This window comes from Oryctolagus cuniculus, chromosome 1 (assembly GCF_964237555.1).
Source record: "Oryctolagus cuniculus chromosome 1, mOryCun1.1, whole genome shotgun sequence".
Taxonomy (NCBI): Eukaryota; Metazoa; Chordata; class Mammalia; order Lagomorpha; family Leporidae; genus Oryctolagus; species Oryctolagus cuniculus.
In genome coordinates this window covers 16,138,505-16,162,553 of record NC_091432.1, presented here as the reverse complement: position 1 = coordinate 16,162,553, position 24,049 = coordinate 16,138,505, and the positions used below count along the sequence as shown (strand labels likewise).

The window sequence follows — 24,049 nt, the reverse complement described above, 5'->3', positions numbered from 1 at the left end:
ACACTGCTCTCCTCCAATCAGGAGCAGGTCCTGCTGTTTATTGGTTGAACTGGAGGCAGCTGTGTAGAAGCTGTTTTCTTCTCTCCCAGCGCCATATTGTGGGAGAGCAGATGCATAGAATAAGTCTTAATTCCAGTAACTTAGTCCAGTCCGGATTGCTCCCCACAGTCACCACAGAAATAAAAAGATTCATCAGAAAGTACTACAAAAGTTGTATGCCAACAAACAGGGAAATCTAAATGAAATGGATAGATTCCTGGACACATACAACCTACCTAAATTGAACCAGGAAGAACTAGAAAGCCTAAACAGATCCATAGCTGAGTCAGTACATGGAATCAACCTAAATGCCCATCAACAGAAGACTGCAAAAAGAAATTATGGGATATGTACTCTATAGAATACTATACAGCAGTAAAAAAAAAAAAAGATGAAATCAGGTAATTTGCGACAAAATGGAGGAATCTGGAACACATCATGCTGAGTGAAATAGGCCAGTACCAAAGGGACAAATATCATATGTTCTCCCTGATCGGTGACAACTAACCGAGCACCTAAAAGGAAGTGAAACTGACACTATGAGAAACAATGACTTGAATCAGCCCTTGTCCTGATGTAGAGGAACAACTTACTATTTTATTCTTTTTAGTATTTTCTTGTTCTACTTAATACCAACATTGGTTGAACTCTTTAATTAACACACAATTATTCTTAGGTGTTTGAATTTAACTGAGAAGTGATCCCTGTTAAAAATGAGTGGAATAAGAGAGGGAGGAGATGGACAGTTTGGCACACATTCACTCGGACTTGCCACTAATGGTAGAACTAGAAACATGCCATGGGATTCCAAATCCATTGAGTCGGCATGTACCAATGCCAAATTCTAGTTAAAGTGTCAGTTTAAGTTCATAATTGATCACAAAGATATGATTGTCAAAAGCATCACACTAACAAGACCAGTGTCTGCTAATACTAACGGATAGAATTAAAAAAAGACAGTGATCCAACATGGGATGTGGGATACCCAGTAGACCCTTAGAATGACAAATGCCCTAAACAGCACTCTGGCCTCAGAATCAGCCCTTAAGTCATTCAGATCTGGCTAAAAAGCCCATGAGAGTTTCTCAGGAATAGAAAGCCAAGACACTGTGACAAAAAATGACCTAAATGAAATATCTCTGTTAGTGAGATTCCAGTGGAAAGAACAGGCCATCAAAGAAGGAGATACCTTTCTCTGAAGGGAGGAGAGAACTTCCACTTTGGTTATGGCTTTGTCCAAATAAAGTTGGAGTTTATGAGCTCAAGAGGCTTCCATAGCCTTGGCAACTGATGACAAGAGCTTCGAGTGATTACTGACGTCATCTTTACTTAGTATATACAACTTAGTAAAAACTAACTTTATCTTATGTATACAAATATAATTAAATATGAATTTTACTGTAGAATGAGAGGGGAGAGGGAGTAGAAGATGGGATGGTTTGTGATTGGGAGGGTTGTTATTGGGGGAAAACTGCTGTAAATCAAAAGTTGTTCTTTTGAAATTTATATTTAATAAATAAAAGTTTTCAAAAATGTAGATTTTAATGTGTGATGGAAATCCATCCTTGTTCAATCAAATATTTAGATTTCATACTGAAAATTTTAAACCTAATACACATCACTGTCATTCTATCAGCATATTACTGATTCTAAATACAGATGTATTTGTTATGTACTTGAACACATTCCCTGTTACCATCCTGGTCCAAGGAACTATCAATTCAGTTTTAGAATTACTGCTAAGGACTCCTATATTGTACCTAACTTTTCTTCATAACCCTTCAGGTTAATCTTAAGGTAGGAACCAGAGTTACGTTGTTAAACAGGAGATTGGGTTGTAGCACTTTTCTTCACTAACAATACAAGAGCTGCTATTCATCTAAGAGTAAAATTTGTATGACTGCTCACAGATCAAAAATGATGCTATCCTCATTCCTTACATCTATGAACTTATTAATATATCTTATTATTATTATATCTGTCACACTCTGTTTGTACTATAAGACATAAACTAACCCCTAATGCTTCCTTATCAACTTTAGCCATGATCTTGCCTGAAATTTTCCATTTTCTCATATTCTTGAAACTTCCATCCTGCAGGTACCTGCATAGTTATTTTCTTAACAATGACCATCCCTCACCAACCTGATCTGAAATTTCACCTGTCCACAATGTTTTCCGTGCTTTGTTTTTTTCCTATCAGCTAAATCAATCAGCTGTTCCCATTTCACATTGTGCGTATGTTGATCAGGCTGTTATTTCTTGTCTGTATCTCCCCATGATCATGCAGTCTCAATGACTGCAGGATTTTTCCCAGCACCTAGGACAATGTCTCAATAAATAGATTGAAAGTTGAACTTTACAGAGTACAAAATTTGACCATAAAGATATTGAATAATTTGTTCACAACCACTCCACTTATGAAAGAACAAGGTGCCAGAGAAGGCAGGCTACAGAGCCCTTTCGTCACCACTCTTTGATGTCACATGGTTTTCTACAGGAGGATACTACTAGCATCTTGGAAAAAATGTATTGGGTTATATGTATTAATTGAAAATGGATAAATAAAATATTTTAAAACCATAAAGATATCAGACAAAAAGATCAAGTCTTCATTTGCTCTTCATTCAGTGGCTTCCAAAGGAATGACAAAGCATCTGCTCAGAATCTAACATGGCTTCATTTAATCCTTGCCATTTTGTCCTTGGAAATGTGCCAAGCTATCTTCCTTGGAAATTTGTCTCTAAGGATGAGCAAGTGTTGCATGATCATGAATCCCCAGTACAGGAGGTCCCTGAATTACTAAAGGGAGAGTCAAGGCTTTCAATTTGCTGTTTATATACAGAGTAGCTCCCTGGCTATTTTTTCTTGAGACATAAGTTGCTGCTAAATTTTCCAACTTAACACAAGTCATAAAAATTCTGGATTTATTTGTTTTACCTCAGAATAAAATAGCATGAATTCATGAAAATATAAAAATTACCTGTCTCAATGAAAGAACTATCATATGGCATGGATTTTCAAGTCCTTACCTGCTTTTCATATTTAATCTGTATTAAACATTTGATGTTGACAAATTTCTAGGTGGAGAAGATTAGGACTATTTTACCCACTGGGGCCCACAGTAAGTATTATGAATAAATTAGTGAGCTGTGATTCACCTTAAATAAATGGAGGACTTAGCCAAAAAATATATGTACCATTTAGTCCTTTAATAAGTAATTTCAGGATTTTGACCGAAAAATATAGAGCTGATGGAATCACAGTGTAGAAGCAATTTTCACATATTAAAATGTAATCCATGGAAAATATCTGATTTTAAAAGGCATATTAGGAAAATGTCCTCAAGAATTCAATACTTATATGTAGTCCAAAAACTTATTTAATCTCACCAAACTCCCTTACTTTTTAAAAGTATTTTAATAGGTATAAATATTAACTGAAGCAAAAGTGTTTCAATTGATGCACCTAAATTGTTTTATGTTGTTTAGTATATATGCAAATTTCTATCACATTTGTTGAAATTAGATGTGTGACTATATAATATTAATAGGATCTCTGGAAACAATTTTGGTGGAATTGCAGGTCAACAGTTGGAAAGATGTAGCACTAAATAGACTGTTACACTTTCTGTGCTCCAGTTCCCATATAAACATTACATAATGATAATATAAGAACTACTACATTAACATATTTTTGGGTAAAGTAATTGTGATAATAATAGGTATAATTTCAAATAGTAAAACCAGTTCATTTGAATTATGTAAGATTTGCCATTCATTTTATAATATCTAGACAACAATTTATACCTCTATCTATATAGAACTGGTCAGAACCTCAGACCCTGTTGGCCTCACACTAAAAAGCCCTTCATGCTGCCCAGTTCCAAAGTAACCACCTATGGCCGGTGCCATGGCTCACTTGGTTAATCATCCGCCTGTGGCGCTGGCATCCCATATGGGCGCTGGGTTCAAGTCCTGGTTGCTCCTATTCCACCCTCTCTGCTGTGGCCCAGGAAGGCAGTGGAGGATGGCCCCAGTGCTTGGGCCCCTGTACCCTCATGGGAGACCAGAAGGAAGCACCTGGCTCCTGGCTGAGGACCAGCGTAGTTCCGGCCGTAGCCGCCATTTGGGAGATGAACCAATGGAGGGAAGACCTTTCTCTCTGTCTCTCTCTCTGTCTACTCTATCTGTCAAATAAATTAAAAAAAAAAAAAAGTAACCACCGCCATCAGGGGACAGCCTAGAGTCAGTAACATTGCACACAGAGGTGGAAATTTGCCTTTAGAGATCTTCCTATTCTATACCGAACCACCTGTTCGGGCCAGCCTCCTCCCAAGCCAGCTAGGTAATGAGAGTCAACAGGGCATCTCCTCTAAGGAGGTTCACACTTCCCTGATGATGTCTCTTCCTGTGCCCCATGTGAAGAGACAGGTCTGGACCTCACATATACCTGCCCAGGCCTTAATGCCCACCTGATTATTATCCAGCCCCTCCTGTCAGTTTCTGTTTGCCTCTCAATGGAACAATTTCCCTCCCGGTTTGGATGGCACCTTAGATCTCTAATAAGGACTCTGTCCTTAGTTTGGACCTTGTGTATCTAATCTTGTTAGATTCAGTTCTTAAAGATTTAAAACAAAAATTCTAGATGGCCTTGCACATGAAAACTGGAACGGAGACAGTTTCTGTGAGCTGACACGGCAGCCCCCTCAAGAGACCACCTTCTGCTGGAGCCCTGTCTTGACCACAGGTCCCTACCTCACCCCTACCCAGCTTCATACCGCATCCTAACCCCTTACAGTTCCTGGGAGTCCAGAAGCAGAGGGAGGAAAGGTGGGAGACCAGGTTAGAAGCAGGCCATTCTAACTCCATCTCACAGCTCCCTGCCAGCAGGTGCACACTAAACACATCAGGAGTGTTCTTTCTCTGTGACAACCAGGCATGTACCTGTCTTCCTACTGACTGACAGGTACTTGCACCCTTGCTCTCCTGTTTCCTCCTCTGTCCTCATCTGGGCCATCTTGTCTGCCACAGGCAATGTCTCTAACTTTCCCTTTCATCTTCATAATCATAATACCAATATTTCTACCATTTATAATTAATTTATTCCAAAGGTTCTGGCAGGAACAAATGACTACTACATTTCAAGCCATCATGCGAGCAGTATAAGACTGCTTGGAGCTGGCACAGTAGCATAGGGGGTAAAGCCTCTGCCTGCAGTGCAGGTATCCCATATTGGCGCCAGTTCAAGTCCTGGCTGCTCCATTTCCAACCCAGCTCTCTGCTATGGCCAGGAAAATCAGTAGAAGATGGCTCAAGTCCTTGGGCCCCTGCACCCACATAGGAGACCCAGAGGAAGCTCCTGGCTCCTGGCTTTGGATTGGCACAGCTCCAGGCATTGTGGCCAGTTGGAGAGTGAATCAGCAGATGGAGGACTTCTCCCTCTCTCTCTATCTCTCTGCCTCTCCTTTCTCTGTGTAACTCTGACTTTCAAATTAATAAATAAATCTCAAAAAAAAAGCCTGCTTGCTCTCAATCTCTCCTTTTCAGAATACAGATACCTCACCTATATCAATGCCCTTTATCAGCAGGAAGTGGCCAGAAAGAAACCAGCACTCCATCTCCTTATCTATAAGCAGAGTCAGGATTGAGGGAACAAGGGCATAAACCTCAGCCATTTCCAGTTCTTGTTACCCCTGCCTTCTTTCAAGAGACCAATTCAGTCTCACACCCTATTGTTCCCCATCCCACCTCCTGCATTCTTCCCCAGTCTTGTAAACTGGTGGGCTAAACTTGAAGAACCTGTATGGGAAGCTCATCTTTCCCTACCGCACCCACCTCCCTGCTCCTAGCCCACCTAAGATATAAAATGGCTCAGCTACTGGGGTCTGGGCCCTCTGCTTATGTTTAGTCTGTATGTACACTGGCTGTTGGTCAACCTCTGAGAGTTTACACTCTCTGATTAGATTCGGTCTGGCTGTGTGTGAGTTCTTATTCTGTCTCCTCTCTATCTGCACTTTTTCCCTTACATTCGGTGCCCCATGTGAGGAGAAACCAGTCTGCATGCCTTTTCCATACACGTATTTGGCATACTATTTAACATGTCTGTTTAGACACTCATGTGCCATAACGGAGTACCTGGATTAGAGTCCCTGATCCATTTCTGATTCCAAAGTGAGGCTAATGCAGACCCATGCATAAGATAGAAACACCAGTGGAGTTAATTTTTAACAGGTATTTTTTTTTTTTCCTTTTAGGCCCTCATGTAGGTGAAACAAGAGCATCTGCGACAATTTCTTTCCAAAACTCAGAATTTGTCAAATAACAGAAATGCTATACTTGCAAAAGACAGCTGGGGCTTCAACTGCCTCAGGTCTCTCTTTGCTGTTCTAATGAAACCTAGGGGATTCCATCTCCAAAGGCCCTAAAGCCAAATATAAACCCAATAATCAGGAAATTAATGCAGAAGACTGAAGGCTTCCTCTCATCACCCGGTAGGTGGCATGTGTACGTCTCCTAAGAAAGGACTTATAAGTGCCTGGATTCAAACAGACAACCTCTCAGTACTCTATGTGAATACAGTGAGGAGAAAAATCATCTGCTTCAGATCCATTCTAATTATTGACATAACTCAGAAAGAATTAGCGCATGGGCAGAGTCTCTGGTTTTCCTGAAATAATCTGTAGAGTTGTTCTCTTTAAGCTTCATATCTTTGATTTAGATAATTTCAAGAGAAAATGTATTTTAAAAATTCTTTTGGAATCTAAAATTAATTATTATAAACTACTGAATTCTGTTAAGTCTGAGGAAAAAGCAATTTCATTGGTCCTGTAGCAGACAGAAATTTTACACTCAAATGTTAAGTTATTATAACTAATCTTACAGCTACAGAGAAACACCACTTGAATGATTTTCCAGATTAAAATTATTCTTTATTAAATAAAAAATGAAGGATAAAATATGAAACAAGGAACAATCTTGAGTCCATGTGACAAATTTGGTTTGTTTCATAAAAATTTAATCAAGACAAAGTTACTAAACAATATGAAAAGACCAAAAGAAAAATAAAATCTTAACTCAGTTAGTTCAAAAAGCAAAGAATGAGAAGTATGCGAAAAAACTACCTACTCAGACTCTCTTTATTCCTTTGTCTTTGAATACGTAACAAATATTAAGAGTCCTATGATATGCCAGACCATGTTCACCTATTTTCTTGCTTATTCTCACAACCACCTCTTGTAAAAGGTTAATAGGTAAAACTAATACTTTATTATGAATTCACTTCTTATTCTGATAAAAAAAATCACTAGTCATTCTTTCTAAACATAGAACATAGTCTAAGCCATTGCATAGCATTCTTTACAGTATTGGAATTCTATTAAGCATCTGACTTCACATCATACCAGCAGTGAGGGATAGCCCAGCTCAAGTCTCTACCACTCTTTATTCAGATTATTGATTGTGAAATACCATATTCATAAATGTTCATGGAAGCATATTTAGTTGTGAGATAAATGTGAAAAATTTTTGTATTTCCTTTTTTGTAAGTCCTCAAATAGTAGCAAATTATGTACACTTGAAAGATTTAAATTAAGTGAATTTACCAATAAATTTATTTTTTCAAATATTTCCAAAATATATTAGATTTTACCTCTACTTCCATGTTTTTGAGCTTATATGACAAAGTTGAAAATAAAAAGATAATGGAATGATTTAATGTTTCTGGATAAAAACCCAGATAAACATGCAACGGATGTACAGGAAGCATACTCATTGTCCCTCGTATTGGATTTGAGACTTTGACTGCAGTGGTTAAAACATACTGAAGTTTTCCTTATTCAATCATAATGAGAAAATTCAACATTACGAAAACAACTGATGCAAAAGAATCCAAAACCTTCAATAAGGAATATAGCAAATCTGAGGATGACGTGACAAATACCATTTGGATTTGAAAAGAACTTCCTATAATAAGCAAGTTTTATAAAATAATGTATGCGATAGAAAATGTTTGACTTGCTTTCATTTCATATCCCAGACACCCCTGATTCTCATTTTTTACATAACCTATGTTTTATTAGGTGACATCATAAAATACTCAAAATGATTACACATAGATATGACCATATAGCATAAACACACACACCTTTATTTATTTTATAGTTTAACGTATGCATCATATGTATTAATTATCTAAATATCAGAGAATAATTTTGCTCAATGTCTCAAAAATTACCTTTTAAATATTGAGAACTTTTTTTTTGACTTTGTTCTTTGCTAAAGGATGTTCTTTCTCAAAAGATGAGATCCTTACTTAATCTTTGGTATCTGGATGTACTTTTGTCACCGACTAACTTTCTGAATTCTCTGTGTTTTGAACAAACATTGCTATTATAACTCTGCGAGAGGATTCTAATTCCTCCCCTAGTTCTTTTGTACTAATTTCAATTAATATCACAGGATGAGAGACCCAGCTGAATTTGTATATTGGGTGAACTTTTCATGTTTGCACGATTTGCGTTTACCATACACTCTTGTCTCTGATCACTAAAATCACACAATTTTCTAAGGATGCTAAATATGTAAATCATAAATTTAAAACTGTACTCTGTATTAATTTTCATCTTGTTCTTTGCAGATTCCTCAAAAGAGAGCCACATAAATGGCTCATAGAAATGACAGTATGGTAACCGAATTCATTCTCCTTGGGCTGACTGATAACCCTGAGCTTAATATGGTACTTTTTGTGCTTTTTCTTCTAATCTATCTCCTTACTGTGGTGGGCAATGTTTGGGTTATCTCAATAATCCTAGCTAGTGCCCAGCTCCATTTGCCCCAGTACTTTTTCCTTAGCCACTTGGCTTTCTTGGATTTCTGCTATTCATCAGTCTTTATTCCTAAAATGTTGATGAATGACATCACAGGAAGGAATGTCATCTCCTACCATGGTTGCCTCCTTCAGTATTCCTTTGTCAGCATGTTCCTGACCACTGAGTGCTTTCTTCTGTCTGCCATGGCATATGATCGGTACCTTGCCATCTGTCATCCGCTTCTCTACAAAGGCCTCATGACCCCCAAGATCAGCATTTGCTTGGTGACTGCCTCCTACCTGCTAGGCTGTGCCAATTCAGTCACCCACCTAAGCAGCTTGCTCTGCCTGTCTTTCTGTGGGCCCAACATCATTAACCATTATTTTTGTGATATTCCATTGCTCTTTCAACTCTCCTGTTCTGACACCCAACACAGTCAGCTTCTATTTATCGTCCTCTCTGGAGCAACATCAGTGTCTACCTTCTTGATAGTGATTAGTTCATACTTGGGAATCCTTCTCGCTGTCCTGAAGATGCATTCTGCTAGAGGCAGGTATAAAGCCTTATCCACATGTGCCTCCCACCTCACAGTAGTGACCCTCTTCTATGGAACAGTGATATTCACTTATCTGGGAACCAGCTCTAGCTACCCACAGGATACAGCCAAAATCCTCTCCATGTTTTATACCCTTTTGCTGCCAATACTGAATCTTCTGATATACAGCATGAGAAACAGAGAAGCCAAAGAAGCTATGATAAGAATTATTAAGAGAAAAATACTTGCTCAAGGAACATGAATTTTCAACTAGGAACTTTTAAAGGATATTTGATGTTGCTGCAACCAGGTACATTGTTGAACACAACGTGCTCCTATGGGAGAGTGGTGGGGACAGGTATTTTAAGAGCAGCTTACATGCAAGAATGTATTCATCACTGGCTTTTAGAGACTCACATGTGTGCGTACAGGTGCATGCATGTATGTACAGAAACATTTGCTCATGTTTACACAGAGAAAACTTTTAGGTCTGGCTGGGAGGAGCCTGAGAACTACAAAAGAATGATTAACAGGACAAAAGACTTCAGTTTATTCCTGTGGACAAGAACACACAGAAGACATGGCTAGCTGAACATTTAGATATAGAGGTTTATCTATCCACATTGAAACAGGAAAGGGAGTTGGAGAAAAGGCTTTTATAGGAAGAACAAATGAGTTTATAAAGGAAAGGGGGACTTCTAATCCTGTTTTTTGTTTGTTTGTTTTTTGGTTTTTGGTTTTTTTTTTGTAAGGTGTTAGTGATCTCTTTGTTCCTCCTGATAGGAAACATTCTCAAGTGGGGAATGACAGCAGTTTAATTCTCAGGAGTTTTTTTTAGTCATATAAAGGAAAACCTGCTAGAGCATCTTTCTGCCTCTGTTGAATCTCAAAAATCTTCAATCAAACAAAATTTTTATTCCATTTGCTATGAATTTGATCCCTTCAGGTCACAAATTACAATTTTGCCAAATCAAATTTCCCATGTCATAATTTGACATAATTTTCTGTGAGTTAATAATAAAAATGCAATCTTTTGCTTTGAACTAGCAAGTATACAATGAAACAAAGCCACAACACTCGCAATAAACACCTTTAGAGGAGAATTGGTTACAGAGTGAACTTAATGTTCTTTTCCTTAAAGCTCTTCAAGAATGAACCACTTTATAGAGGAGGAGACTAAGTATCAGTAGAGACAAAGGCAGATATTCTGGTGCAGCAACTGAACCTTTGCTTAGAACAACTGCATCTCATACTGCAGTGCCTTGATCCATTTCTGGCCACTCTAGGTTTTGATCCAGCATCTTGTAAGACCATCTGAGAGGAAGCTGATCAGAATTCAAATACTTGGGTTTCTGTCACCCATGCAGGAGACCATAATGGTATTCCTGGCTCAGTTGAATTTTAAATGTTCAGCTGGTTAGCCTGGCCCAGTCCCACCCACTGCAGGCACTTGGGGGAGTGAACCATCACTCTCTCTCTCTCTTTCTCCTCTCTCTCTCTCAATCTCTCTCTCTCTGTCTCTTCCTCAGCTCTCTCTCTCTTTCCCACTGCCTCTCTCTATGTCTCTCTCTCTCTCTCTCTCCACCAAATGAATAAAGAGCACTTTTTTTTTAACTTTTATTTAATGCATATAATTTTCCAAAGTACGACTTATGGATTACAATGGCTTCCCCCCCATACCGTCCCTCCCACCCACAACCCTCCCCTTTCCCACTCCCTCTCCCCTTCCATTCACATCAAGATTCATTTTCGATTATCTTAATATACAGAAGATCAGCTTAGTATACATTAAGTATGGATTTCAACAGTTTGCTCCCACACAGAAACATAAAGTGAAAAATAATAGATGATTTTTTTAAATGATGATGAAATCAGAGCAGACCTATTGTCATGTTTAATCCCAGTGAGAGTCAAGTTGGGAATTGATAATTTTTTTTTTTTTTTTTTACAGAGGATCAGTTTAGTATGCATCAAGTAAGGATTTCAACAGTTTGCACCCCCATAGAAACACAAAGTGAAATATATTGTTTGAGTACTCGTTATAGCATTAAATCTCGATGTACAGCACATTAAGGATAGAGATCCTACATGAGGAGTAAGTGCACAGTGACTCCTGTTGTTGACTTTACCAATTGACACTCCTGTCTATGGCATCAGTAATCTCCCTATGCTCTAGTCATGAGTTTCCAAGGCTATGGAAGCCCTCTGAGTTCTCCGATTCTTATCTTGTTTAGACAAGGTCATAGTCAAAGTGGAGGTTCTCTCCTCCCTTCAGAGAAAGGTACCTCCTTCTTTGATGACCTGTTCTTTCCACTGGGATCTCACTCGCAGAGATCTTTTGCCAGAGTGTCTTGGCTTTCCATGCCTGAAATACTCTCATGAGCTCTTCAGCCAGCTCTGAATGCCTTTAGGGCTGATTCTGAGGCCAGAGTGCTATTTAGGACATCTGCCATTCTATGAGTCTGCTGAGTATCTCACTTCCCATGTTGGATCACTCTCCCCTTTATTTACTCCATCAGTTAGCGTTAGCAGGTACTAGACTTGTCTAAGTGCTCCCTTTGACTCCCAGTCCCTTCACCATGACCAACTGTGAACTGAAATTGATCACCTGGAACAGTGAGATGGCATTGGTACATGCCACCTCGATGGGATTGAATTGGAATCCCCTGGTATGCTTCCAACTCCACCACTTGGGGCAAGTCAGCCTGAGCATGTCCTAAATTATACATCTCTTCCCTCTCCCATTCCCACCACCATGTTCAACAGGGATCACATTTCAGTTAATTTTCAACACTTAAGAATAACTGTGCATCAATTACAGATCTAAACCAGTCATATTAAGTAGAACAGATAAAAAAACTACTAAGAGGGATAATGTATTAAGTTGTTCATTAACAGTCAGGGCTATGCTGATCAAGCCACCATTTCCCATAGTGTCCACCTCACTCCAACAGGTTTCCCTCTTGGTGTTCAGTCAGTCGTCACCGATCAGGGAGAACATATGGTATTTGTCCCTTTGGGACTGGCTTATTTCACTCAGCATGATGTGTTCCAGATTCCTCCATTTTGTTGCAAATGACTGGATTTCGTTGTTTCTTACTGCGGTATAGTATTCTAAAGAGTACATATCCCATAATTTCTTTATCCAGTCTATCGTTGATGGGCATTTAGGTTGGTTCCAGGTCTTAGCTATTGTGAATTGAGCTGCAATAAACATTAGGGTGCAGACCTCTTTTTTATTTGCCAATTTAAATTCCTTTGGGTAAATTCCAAGGAGTGGGATGGCTGGGTCGAACGGTAGGGTTATATTCAGGTTTCTGAGGAATCTCCAGACTGACTTCCATAGTGGCTTGACCAGTTTGCATTCCCACCAACAGTGGGTTAGTGTCCCTTTTTCCCCACATCCTCGCCAGCATCTGTTGTTGGTAGATTTCTGCATGTGAGCCATTCTAACCGGGGTGAGGTGAAACCTCATTGTGGTTTTGATTTGCATTTCCCTGATTGCTAATGACCTTGAACATTTTTTCATGTGCCTGTTGGCCATTTGGATTTCCTCTTTTGAAAAATGTCTATTGAGGTCCTTGGCCCATCTCTTAAGTGGGTTGTTGGTTTTGTTTTTGTGGAGTTTCTTGATCTCTTTGTAGATTCTGGTTATTAACCCTTTATCTGTTGCATAGTTTGCAAATATTTTTTCCCATTCTGTCGGTTGTCTTTTCACTCTCCTGACTGTTTCTTTTGCAGTACAGAAACTTCTCAATTTGATGCAATCCCAATAGTAAATTTTGGCTTTGACTGCCTGTGCCTCCCGGGTCTTTCCCAGAAATTCTTTGCCTGTGCCAATATCTTGAAGGGTTTCTCCAATGTTCTCTAGTAACTTGATGGTGTCAGGTCGTAGATTTAGGTCTTTAATCCATGTTGAGTGGATTTTTGTGTAAGGTGTAAGGTAGGGGTCTTGCTTCATGATTCTGCACGTGGAAATCCAATTTTCCCAGCACCATTTATTGAATAGACTGTCCTTGCTCCAGGAATTAGTTTTAGATCCTTGATCGAATATAAGTTGGCTGTAGATGTTTGGGTTGATTTCTGGTGTTTCAATTCTGTTCCATTGGTCTATCCATCTGTTTCTGTACCAGTACCATGCTGTTTTGATTACAACTGCCCTGTAGTATGTCCTGAAATCTGGTATTGTGATGCCTCCGGCTTTGTTTTTGTTGTACAAGATTGCTTTAGCTATTCGAGGTCTCTTGTGCCTCCATATAAATTTCAGCACCATTTTTTCCAGATCTGAGAAGAAGGTCTTTGGTATCTTGATTGGTATTGCATTGAATCTGTAAATTGCTTTTGGGAGAATGGACATTTTGATGATATTGATTCTTCCAATCCATGAGCATGGAAGATTTTTCCATTTCTTGGTATCCTCTTCTATTTCTTTCTTTAAGGTTTTGTAATTTTCATCGTAGAGATCTTTAACGTCTTTGGTTAAGTTTATTCCAAGGTATTTGATTGTTTTTGTAGCTATTGTGAATGGGACTGATCTTAGAAGTTCTTCCTCAGCCATGGCATTGTCTGTGTATACAAAGGCTGTTGATTTTTGTGCATTGATTTTATACCCTGCTACTTTGCCAAACTCTTCTATGAGTTCCAATAGTCTCTTAGTAGAGTTCTTTGGGTCCCCTAAATAAAGAATCATGTCATCTGCAAAGAGGGATAGTTTGAGTTCTTCCTTCCCAATTTGTATCCCTTTAATTTCTTTTTCTTGCCTAATAGCTCTGGCTAGAACCTCCAGAACTATATTGAATAGCAGTGGTGAGAGTGGGCATCCCTGTCTGGTTCCAGATCTCAGTGGAAATGCTTCCAACTTTTCCCCATTCAATAGGATGTTGGCTGTGGGTTTTTCATAGATTGCTTTGATTGTATTGAGGAATGTTCCTTCCAAACCCAGTTTGCTTAGAGTTTTCATCATGAACGGGTGTTGTATTTTATCAAATGCTTTCTCGGCATCTATTGAGATAATCATATGGTTTTTCTTCTGCAGTCTGTTAATGTGGTGTATCACATTGATTGTCTTGCGCACATTAAACCATCCCTGCATACCAGGGATAAATCCCACTTGGTCTGGGTGGATGATCTTTCTGATGTGTTGTTGCATTCTATTGGCCAGAATTTTATTGAGGATTTTTGCATCTATGTTCATCAGGGATATTGGTCTGTAATTCTCTTTCAGTGCTGCATCTTTCTCTGGCTTAGGAATTAAGGTGATGCTGGCTTCATAGAAAGAATTTGGGAGGACTCCCTGTTCTTCGATTGTTCAGAAGATCAACAAGGTCAGAAGATCAACAAGGATACAGTAGATTTAAATGACACTATAGCCCAAATGGATCTAACAGATATATACAGAACTTTCAATCCTACAGCTAAAGATTTTACATTCTTCTCAGCAGTACATGGAAGCTTCTCTAGGATTGACCACATACTAGGCCATAAAGCAAGCCTCAGCAAATTCAAAAGAATTAGAATCATACCATGCAGCTTCTCAGACCATAAAGCAATGAGGTTGGAAATTAGCAACACAGGAATCCCTAGAGCATACGCAAACACATGGAGATTGAACAACATGCTCCTGAATGAACAATGGGTCATAGAAGAAATCAAAAGAGAAATCAAAAACTTTCTGGAAGTAAATGAGGATAACAGCACAACATACCAAAACTTATGGGACACAGCAAAAGCAGTGTTAAGAGGAAAGTTTATATCAATAGGTGCCTACATCAAGAAATTGGAAAGACACCAAATAGATGAGCTTTCAATTCACCTCAAGGATCTAGAAAACCTACAGCAAATCAGACCCAAATCTAGTAGGAGAAGAGAAATAATTAAAATCAGAGAAGAAATCAACAGGATTGAATCAAGAAAAACATTACAAAAAATCAGCCAAACGAAGAGCTGGTTTTTTGAAAAAATAAACAAAATTGACACCCCATTGGCCCAACTAACTAAAAAAAGAAGAGAAAAGACCCAAATCAATAAAATCAGAGATGAAAAAGGAAATGTAACAACAGACACCACAGAAATAAAAAGAATCATCAGAAATTACTACAAGGACTTGTATGCCAGCAAACAGGGAAACCTATCAGAAATGGATAATTCCTGGACACATGCAACCTGCCTAAATTGAACCAGGAAGACATCGAAAACCTAAACAGACCCATAACTGAGACAGAAATTGAAACAGTAATAAAGGCCCTCCCAACAAAGAAAAGCCCAGGACCAGATGGATTCACTGCTGAATTCTACCAGACGTTTAAAGAAGAACTAACTCCAATTCTTCTCAAACTATTCAGAATAAAGAGCACTTTTTAAAACAGACATGAGACAATGCTAACATTTAAGAGCTCAATTCATATATACTTTTACTCATATGCTTGTACATTGTCATCCTTGTCATTTCACATCAACAAGTAGAATTTTCTGTATGTATATGTATTTCATCATTGCCTAGAACAGGGAACATTTACATATTTAATTAAAAAATAATTCCTCAGCCAACTTCACTTCTGCCAGTTGACAGAAATACCAAAATAGCAGTGGAAAGACATTCCTTCCCATTAGAGTATATGGGAATTCCTTAAAAAGTCACCTTTCAGTAAACTTTCATAAAATAGTAAAGGAGTTCGAAAATGTAAAACCACTATTTTTTAGAAAAATGTTCTTAAGCCTTCCTATTGCTTATGTTCACCCATCGATACAAGTGGTGTTTATTATTCTGTTCACATAGAAGAGCATTACAAACTCAATTCAGAACAACTGCTATCCCAGATGAGAATACAGAGCTTTGCTACATGACAAATTTGCAATATGTAGTGAACAATGCTGGTCCCTCCCTCAGCCTCATTAGTGCGTCAGACAACCTCTTCCATGCAGTGGAAACCAGCAGCTCTGAATGTAATCACCATGACAGCCATCTGTGTCCCTGAATGACCTTTAACGCATTGCAAAGCCATTAGACTAAGATTATCAGAATAGAGACATCTATCATCTACTGCATGAACATGATGCTATGACACTTTGGAGATGTCCAAAAATGGGCAAAGAAATGGGTGGTACACAAACCTCACCTCAAACGCTTCCTTCTTTGCATATTCAATTAAACTGCAACCCAGACACCACCCACAGTGCCTCCAGTTCATATAAAGGGATGTATCCACAACGTATGGACCAAACCTCTCCCTATGCTCCATCCTGAGTGTGCTTTCACTTTGCATGTAAACAGATCTTGCTGCTCTGCTGGCCTTGTCATCGTCATACCATTTTCTAGCATTGGAAATGAGAACTTGGAGCTAATCACCTCAGGATATGACCAAAAACTTTCTAATTTTTATCTCCTCATCACACACTAAAATTTTAATATTCATTGAGCTTACCAAATTATCCATCTACTAATATTAGATACTTCGGAGATTTACCTTTGACAAAGTAACTCACAGCAAATTCACAAAGTTTGTATATCAGAGTCCTCCTACGCATGGTTTCACTTACTTCCCATTGTTAGAATCCCCAAAGTTGAACGATATCATTCACATATCTTGTATCATAGTATATTATTCTATTTTATTATATGTATTAATGTCTTATACTGTATACAATTTATCAGTTAAACTCTCATATGCATAGGGGAAAATATTGTATACATAGTGTTCAGTAGTGTCTGATTTTAGGCATCCACTAGGGGTCTTGGAATGATTCTGCTGTGAATAAAGAGGTTACTGTGTATAAAATGTCTCCATTTCTAAATTGATGACTTCTCTTTTTTTTTCAAAGATTCCAAATAATAAAATTCTTTGGGAAACTATATAAACATATTTATTTTTTATTTGTTTTCATTTATTCCTTCTTGGTTGCTCATCTTTTCTCTTTGGAGATTGGTTTATTTTATGTCATTTTAATAAATTTTTAATTTTTAAAAATATTTATGTATTTATTTGCAAGTCAGAATTACACAGAGAGAGGTGAGGCAGAGAGAGAGAGAGAGAGAGAGAAAGACAGAGAGAGAGCGAGAGGTCTTTCATCCAATGATTCACTCCCCAATTGGCCGCAACGGCCAGAGATGCTTGGGCCATGCACCTACATGGGAAACCAGGCACTTGGGCCATCTTCCACTTCTTTCCCAGGCCAAAGCAGAGAGCTGAATCAGGAGAGGAGCAGCTGGGACTAGAACCGGCGCCAGTATGTGATGCCGGCACCTCAGGCCAGGATGTTAACCCACTGTGCCACAGTGCCGGCCCCTAAATTTTTAATTTTATAAGGTGAACAAATTTCATTTATATAGATTTAGGAGCACAGCAATGCTTCCCATACCACCCTTATACCCATTCTCTCACCCTCCCTCCTCCTTCCTTTCTTATTTTCATAATTTTTGTAATAACGTACTTTCAGTTTATACACATAAAATGACCTACTAAGTAAAGAATTCAACCTATATTAAAAGGAAATAAAACCACAGTTCCTCAATAGTAGAGACAATAAGCAAATCTCAAAATGCCAATTTTGCTCATATACATTATATTTTTTTTTTATTTTACTAGTTACCACAGAGCAGGGAAACATATATTTGTCTTCTTGGGACTGGTTTATTTCACTATGCATAATGGTTTCTATTTGCATTCACTTTGTTGCAAAATACAAATTTCATTCTTTTTTATGATTGAGTAGTATTCCATTATGTATATAAACCACATTCTAACAAATTTCTTTCCTAAACAGGTGTATAGAAATAGCTTCATCAGTGCAAATATAATATTAATTTTGTTATTTGTTTTCTATTAAGTCTTTTATATTCTAATATACTGGAATAACGAACATACAGAACAATAAGAATGAGGGAATGAGTCAAAATCAAAAAATGTGAAAATTAATGAAGACAGAATCTGTGATCATGCTCCTCTTTCTAGAAATTATTAATTGATTTCATGAGAGCCCACATGAGGAACTAGGGTTTCTATTTTGATTTAATTAATCAACAGATTTGAAAATATGGGAATTGGGCCAAAATAATGAGAAATATCATATGAACTCACTTATAAAATATCAATTCATAGCACATGGCTTTTGCTGTTCAGAAACATAATCAAAATGGCTGAAAATACAGTTGTTTTCAAATATTTCTGACTTAACTTGTAAATTGTTAGGGTGAATATTCCCAACAGTTTTAAATTATAAATGGGCAACAAAAACTAACTTCTCAGATCTACAAGATTTTATGTCCTAATGATAGTTTTTCTAATAGTCACCAAGCATTGGTCAATAATATTTTTGTGAAGTTTGCTTCAACTGTTTCTGAAATTTGAGATAAACTTGTTATTGACAAGAAATTTTATGTTTTCTGGGAATCAAATTAGTTAGATCTAGCTTTTATAATACGTAAGTGTCTGTGATTTCTTGTTTTTTATAGATCTACATCCAATCAGAAGATATGTGTTTGTTTTTCTTTCAAACCAAAGTCTGTTAGTAGTGGAATGCTGAAAATATATGAATGTGTGTGTGTGTTTGAGAATGTTCATATCATAAGATTAAGATTTGTAATTACATACACATATATATTTACACACACACACACATATACACTAATGAATGTTCCATGTTCAACATGCTCCAACTTAAGTTATATTTTAGGTGTAAACGACAAAAATAAGTAAAACATATCTCACAGAAAAATACTGAATTGAAAACAACTTAGAATGCTGTATTAATGAAGGGATCATATTTTTGTAGGGTTCAATACAGTGCAAAATTTTAAACAAATGCAATTGACAGTCAACCAAATATGGTTTAACAATGTAATAACTACTCAAAGGTACATGCAAACACATTTTGACTCAATGTGCTAATCTAATGAAATGTCACAGGAGACAAAGACTGCTCAAGAGATTCAAGTCAGATGGCCAATGATTAGTGATGCCCTTTTTTGATTGAGGATTTTAATATGAGATAGAAAATTTTATAGTACTTTCTGCATGTTATTCCAACAACCAGGTAATCTGTTGGTGGCTAACAAAGGATTGTTGTTAAGTGAGAATCTTTACAGAAGTGAAACCCAGGAAGATGTTTCAAACAACTAAATAGATTTTTAAAATAATTATAATGCAAATTCAGCCATGCACTTTGACTTTTGGTTCAAAGGTTTTGTTCTTTTTTTAGAAGGCTTTTTTTATCTCAATCAATAATTTGGTGAATACAACATTGGGCACAGTCAATTAAAAAAAAAAAACTCACAGGGAGCTGGCCTGTAGTGTTGGCATTCAGTCCCAGCTGCTCTATTTCTGACCCAGATCTCTGCTATGGCCTGGGAAAGCAGTAGAAGATGGCCCAAGTCCTTAGGCCCCTGCATCCATGTGGGAGACCTGGAAGAAGCTCCTGGCTCCTGGCTTTGGAGTGGCTTTTTGGAGCTCCAGCCATTGTGGCAATATGGGGAGTGAACCAGTGGTTGGAAGACCTATCTCTCTCTCTGGTTCTGTAACTCTGCCTTTCAAATAAGTAAATCTTTTTCAAAAGACCACAGAATTCTTGTTTTAAATATGATGCATAACTTGTTAACATAATTTCACACATAGTAACAGCATGAAAACAGTGAGTAGGAAAGCTCACATCTCCTTGCTGGGTGATCAATCTGAAAGTACCAGGTGGAGGTTATCTGAGATTGTCTAGATCATGTGTTTCACTTTGTCATGATGTTGTGATATTTTAGAAAAAGTTTCATGGACAAGTCTACTGGTAACATACAAATGTTTCAAAAACTATTTCAGTTGAATTTCCAACACATCTGGGGCCATTACAATAGTGAGGAGTATGCATTTCTGTTTACTTCCCTTTGGAGATGTATCCTAGGCAAACTGGGAATGGACCATGGGGTACAATTAAAATACAACTCTCAAGAGATCAGAGATGCTAATCGACCAATTCCTATATGAGGTGAGTTTAAAGGTTTGAGGATAGGATGCTTGCATAAGTGGACTGTTTAAGACACTGGATTTCAGAAGGAAACGCTTTTTCATTGGACTTCCTAAGAGATACACTAATAGTATAGACTTTTGCTTCTCAATAAGGCATAAAATAAAAATTATCTTTGCATTTTTTATGCTTATTGGTATCCTGTAAACAGAAAATAATGCAAACAACACCCAGGGCTATCATCAAAACCAGCAAAAATTTTTTTATTAACTTCATACTATTTATAAGGCTACATTATATAGCAAATAAAGCTCTAAGCTAAATAGCAAATACAATAGAAGCAGCAGCAGCAATAAAAATAAAAGACCCAAGCCATTATTTTGACAATTCATGGGATTCAGAATCTCAGATCAGGCAAAAATAATAAGCTTAATAATCAGTTGGTTATAATAAAAGCTATTAGATTATAGCAGAAAAGCAAGGGGGATTATTTTGCAGGACTGAATCCCAGGTAAGTCTCACTCAGAAACATCTTCTTTCATCACTCTTGTGTGTGTCTGTGCTTCTCTCATGAATAACTGTTCCTATTAATATCTTACATCTTCCATTAGGCCTTGAGAGAGGTATCTTTAGTGACATGCAAGGCCATATGTTTAAAATGAACACATGCTTATTAAAAAATAGGAACACTTGTGAGCATGTATCAAATTCAGTTAGTAAATATTGTTGAGAGAACATGATATTCCTTTCAGTTACTGTGTTAGATGTCTGAAAACCAGTTTCACTTTTTTTTTGTCAATTGGATTAGGAAAAGAATCCTCTCATGTCAGTGAGATCATCTTAGATATTCATTCTTGTTTTTAATGTTTAGGTACTCTTTTTGTCATCGATTTAAAAAATTAGCTCAGTAATGAACTGTTGATCACCTGATGTCCTATGTGCTTTTCGTTGGAAACACTCACATAAGATTGGAAAGAATTGAAGTGCAATATAGATTAAGTTCCTCAAGTGTTCCTAGGTCAGTGGTTGAAAGAAAGGGTATGTGCCAGGAGAAAAATTGTATGAAATTTTAGCATTGATATGTAATATAAGCAGGGTACTTCAGATTTCATTGGACTTCCTAAGAGATACACTAATAGTATAGACTTTTGCTTCTCAATAAGGCATAAAATAAAAATTATCTTTGCATTTTTTATGCTTATTGGTATCCTGTAAACAGAAAATAATGCAAACAACACCCAGGGCTATCATCAAAACCAGCAAAAATTTTTTTATTAACTTCATACTATTTATAAGGCTACATTATATAGCAAATAAAGCTCTAAGCTAAATAGCAAATACAATAGAAGCAGCAGCAGCAATAAAAATAAAAGACCCAAGCCATTATTTTGACAATTCATGGGATTCAGAATCTCAGATCAGGCAAAAATATAGCAAAGCTATATTGAGTCTAAGGAAATATTAGTTGTGTTCATCTACATTTTATTAAGAACCTCAAATAGCACTGGAAACTAGCTGTGAAATGTTAGGAAATTAGACTGTCACATAAAGGTATCACTAGATTTCATTTCTCCGGATGATGTAACTCATTCTGTTATATAAATTACTAGTTGGATAATTTTGGGTCCCATAATAGACTGAGATAGAGGACTAAAAATCTCAGGAGGTCTCTGTAAATCATTGCAAAAGAATATTTTTAGAGTGCTACTAATTCTATACAGTTATTAGCTTGGAAACTTGGGAATTTTTATTAGTGTTTGTCAGTTTTATACAAAGATAGTATACATTTGCAGCTAACTTGAAGTTGTTATAGATTTACTTTCCATTTGTCATTATCTAATTATTAGAATCTAAGTTGATTGGTTATTTGCTAGTTGAACTTGCATCTTTCTCTGACTTTTGGCATTGTTTATTCAGCAGGAAACTGAACGTTTGCAGTTGATGTATCTGACTGGGAAAAATCTCACTGAGTTGACTGTCTTCATCCTCTCTGGATTTGCTGATCACCCTGAATTACACGTCAGTCTTTTCCTGACATTTCTCTTCATCTATCTGTTCACTATATTGGGGAACCTGGGACTAATTCTGTTAATCAGAGCTGACTCCCAGCTTCACACTCCTATGTACTTTTTCCTTAGCAATTTAGCATTCATTGACATATGTTATTCCTCCACTGTAACACCCGAGGCACTAGTCAATCTCCAATCCAACCAAAAAACCATCTCCTTTGTAGGCTGCTTTGTTCAAATGTACTTCTTTGTCGGTCTGGTGTGCTGTGAATGTTTTCTTCTGGGATCAATGGCCTATGATCGCTATGTAGCAATCTGCAATCCCTTATTATACTCTGTAGTTATGTCCCCCAAACTGTGCAGCTGGCTGGGGGTCCTGCCCTATGTGGTAGGTTTCACGAATTCACTAGTGTCCGTCTGTGTGATAAGCAGTTTGGCATTCTGTGACTCCAGTATCAATCATTTTTTCTGTGATACTACAGCTCTTCTGGCCCTGTCCTGTGTGGATGCATTCGACACAGAAATGGTGATCTTTGTTTTAGCTGGGTTCACTCTTCTTAGTTCTCTCTTGATCATCACAATTACATACATCGCCATCATCATAGCCATCCTGAAGATCCAGTCTGCGGCAGGCAGGCAGAAAGCCTTCTCCACCTGTGCCTCCCACCTCATGGGTGTCACTATCTTTTATGGGTCCCTGATCTTCACATATCTGCAGCCTGATAACACATCTTCCTTGACTCAGGCACAAGTGGCATCAGTATTTTATACCATTGTCATTCCAATGCTAAATCCACTGATCTATAGTCTGAGGAACAAAGATGTGAAAAATGCTCTTTTGAGAATCTTAAAAAGAAAATGTTTTCCATGACAAATCAAGGCAGGTTATAATTAAACAGAAACATAGATGACTCTGAGGATTGAGCCTTCCAACAATTAGAAAAATTAATAGTAAACTTCAAAGACATGACAGTCAATGAATGAGAACTAAGAGCCTTGAAATTATTTTTTTATTACACTGCACTAGGAGTTCTTCTCAGCACATAAACTGTTCTTTCTTAGACATGTGCAAGAAGGAAAGTGGCATTGAACATCCCTTGTGACTATGCCATAGCACTGAACCATGTTTCAAGATTGTTGAATTTACACTTAGCATGGTTTGGCATTCTGTTTTCTCAGCTATTGGAGAATCGAAATAGAAAATTAGAATAGTTAGAAATCAGAACCTAAAGCTTTACAAACATCCAGAAATGACAATGAATTAACCAAGAGCAAAGAAAAGAGCACAAAATAAACAGAAAATTATCAAACATTAGCTACAAGTGAGAATAATAAAAGACTGAAGTTATTTTCATGCAAACACTAATGGGGACAAGGGACATCACATAGCATATGCAGAGATCTGCTGGTAATGGAGAGTACTTTGTCATAACACTTAATTTTTTATCATTAATATTTCAAACATATTGATTGCAGAATATCCTAGCATTGTGATGTTTGCAATTACCATTTTTCTACTACACAATGTTGCAAAAGCAATGTACGTTCAGAAATTGTCATTCAAATTTTGAATTTGATCTTTTTCTATTCTATGATACGTGGTATGATATCATCTTCCATTCAGCAATGTGATCACAAAGTAAACAACCAATATGCTACACAGTACTGTATTGCATATGTTTTCAAAATTCAGGCATTCAGCAAGTCAAGTGA

The 24,049-nt window shown here is 37.4% G+C and overlaps 2 protein-coding genes across 2 annotated transcripts; both read left to right on the top strand.

Annotated features, from left to right (window-relative positions):
• Positions 1–8,700: 8,700 nt before the first annotated feature.
• LOC100345141 (olfactory receptor 5J3-like) lies at positions 8,701–9,645 on the top strand. The gene has a single exon (XM_002708924.3). The coding sequence runs from the start codon at positions 8,701–8,703 to the stop codon at positions 9,643–9,645; it is 945 nt and encodes a 314-aa protein (XP_002708970.3).
• On the top strand, positions 9,642–24,049 carry LOC100345397 (olfactory receptor 8I2). The gene is made up of 3 exons (XM_008272986.4): positions 9,642–9,824; positions 22,248–23,196; positions 24,030–24,049. The coding sequence occupies exons 1-3, from the start codon at positions 9,642–9,644 to the stop codon at positions 24,047–24,049; spliced, it is 1,152 nt and encodes a 383-aa protein (XP_008271208.4).